At 39.0% G+C, this 2,286-nt stretch overlaps 1 protein-coding gene across 1 annotated transcript; it reads right to left on the reverse strand.

Annotated features, from left to right (window-relative positions):
* Positions 1 to 220: 220 nt before the first annotated feature.
* Positions 221 to 2,054, reverse strand: SARC_14153 (hypothetical protein). The gene is made up of 4 exons (XM_014291713.1): positions 1,702 to 2,054; positions 1,354 to 1,414; positions 1,152 to 1,233; positions 221 to 830 (listed from the first exon to the last, which is right to left on the reverse strand). Exons 1-4 carry the CDS (start codon positions 1,837 to 1,839, stop codon positions 740 to 742), a joined length of 372 nt encoding a protein of 123 aa, XP_014147188.1. The 5' UTR covers positions 1,840 to 2,054; the 3' UTR covers positions 221 to 739.
* Between the last annotated feature and the right edge of the window lie 232 nt (positions 2,055 to 2,286).

Here is a 2,286-nt window from a genome sequence, read left to right on the forward strand (position 1 = left end):
CATACATACATACATACACACATACAGACAGACATACATACATAGTTAGAATAATTATTAATATGCCTACAACACATACACACACACACAAACGCATTTATATATATATATATATACATATTGTTCTTATGTATATATAATTAAATGAAATTCTGTCTTGCGATTTCGCTTTGTAGTTTTGAATATACCAATTTGTTTAAAAAATTGGATCATATGTAGATTCACCTTGTATGCCTACCATATCTTTATTTTTTTTCTGCTACGCAGCGCGGAACAGGGTCGTTATATGTACAATTTGTTTTTAGTAGCAGCATTCACATATCCTGTCATTTGGTGCACATGCCCTAAGTTGATGGATACATGTACCCAGAAGGATTTTTAGAGGACGGGCCTACGTTGCGAAAACATATGTGGATACAAGTATGTATCGCGTTTTGCTGGGACTTTGCATGCTGGCAGAGGAGGAGATAGAGTCTTATCAGCTCCGAAATGCGTACTCCAAATTATGCTTTAAGTAACTCGTGATGTGCAAAGATACATTTGTAGATGCTTGCATTTTTTCCACTGCTGTATGACTTTCAAATCTTCGCCTGAATGCGTATTTTGTAATACTCTTTGCTTGGAAATGTTGCAATGAAGTGCTCGATGTGCACATAGCCCGTATCACTTTTCAGGTTGTTTCGGCGCGAAGTTCGCGTTAAGATATGCCGAGCTGGTTAGTCCGAATGAAGACTAGTGTCTAATTCCAGGGTTTGAGGACGAGTACGATGATCAGGCTGGCAAACAGGCATACGCTGATCAACAGACACACCCACTTCCAGTATCGGTTGCTGTGAAGATATAAAAAATAGGAAATTTGAGTTGCTATTTGTGTGACCATGCTCAAAGATCATTCAGCAGCCGTCAGACTTTTCCAGGTAGTATGCATGCCAAAACGAACCGCTTAGAGTTGTGTGCTGAAGCATTCGGAGACTTTATACTATTAGTTGTTTTGTATGCATATCATGAATCTGGATGGAACTAGAAACTGGAACTGGGTGGTGATACGGATACGTATATAAACTGCAATCGAATAAGCTTCTACAGAACAGGGATACCTTGTACATACGTACTGAGAAACACAGTTCAGAAACACAAATCAGCGTACTCACCGATGCAAAACCTTGACATCCTTGGCTGTTTTTTTGAAGGCTTTCGTCCTGCCGTGTAGTTTCTCCGATTGCGACTCTAGATCTGGTTTTTAGTTTGAAGCGAGCGTATTTCATGTAAATAAATTTTTCACTGTTGAAGATATACTGAACTCACAGCTGGAATAAAGTCATAAACTCAAGTTATAGGACATTCAACTCTTACTTGATATGTTCTCATCGCGCTCCAAAACCTTCTCTACGTTATCCTTCATTATATCCACCACCTGTTTGCAAGCATGTGAATACAATATTAGTGCAAATCAACTGAACCTGGAATTACCGTCTTAAAACTACTATCTTCTTCTGCTCTTATGTACCGATCCTAAGCATATTCACATCGCTTGTGCTAGTACCAACCCTTTAGTCAACTTGCATCAACAAAGTCTCATCAAGAAAGTTACAACTTTTTTCTTTCTCGTAGTACATACAACCAGTCATCAAACAGCATATCGAATCGTGATAGTACGCTGCAGGTCTAATACACACCCTTGCTACAGGCTAAGAAACATACTTGATCCACATTTTTCTGTGTGCGAGCTATTTTAGCATCGGTCTGCTTTCGTTTCTCTTCTTCTTCGGGTGGTGTAACCATATACGTGACTGGAGGGGGTGCAGACTGTGATTTATCTTTCTTCGAAGAGCGACCCATGGTGAATGATTTGGGCTATTGTTTTGAATCGGAGGAAATCAAATTTTCTACTTGCTGGTTAGCTGATTGTCTAATTTAAAAGCAAATATGTGTTCGAATGAAAGTTAACTATGCGACTTTATATTTAGTTCATGACTTTAAGTATCGGTAACGTTTCAGAGTGTATCGAGTGTAATGTAATCATCCCTACTTTTATTTATGTATTTTTATGAAAGTGAAAATCCGACTCATCTCTCTACTGGAGCGAGAGACTGCTCACTGCTGCTTATAATTCCACACGTAGTTTTATTAGTCATACAAACAGACGACAACGCGCAATTGCGCATACTTCCGCCTCACCCTGTCACTGTGCGTTTAACTTTATTGCAGTGTATAATCTACACACACTGACACACACAGTCACACAGACTCATCACTCATCAGTTGCGTGATTTTTCAGACAGATAT

This window comes from Sphaeroforma arctica, assembly GCF_001186125.1.
Source record: "Sphaeroforma arctica JP610 unplaced genomic scaffold supercont1.4228, whole genome shotgun sequence".
Lineage (NCBI taxonomy): Eukaryota > Ichthyosporea > Ichthyophonida > Sphaeroforma > Sphaeroforma arctica.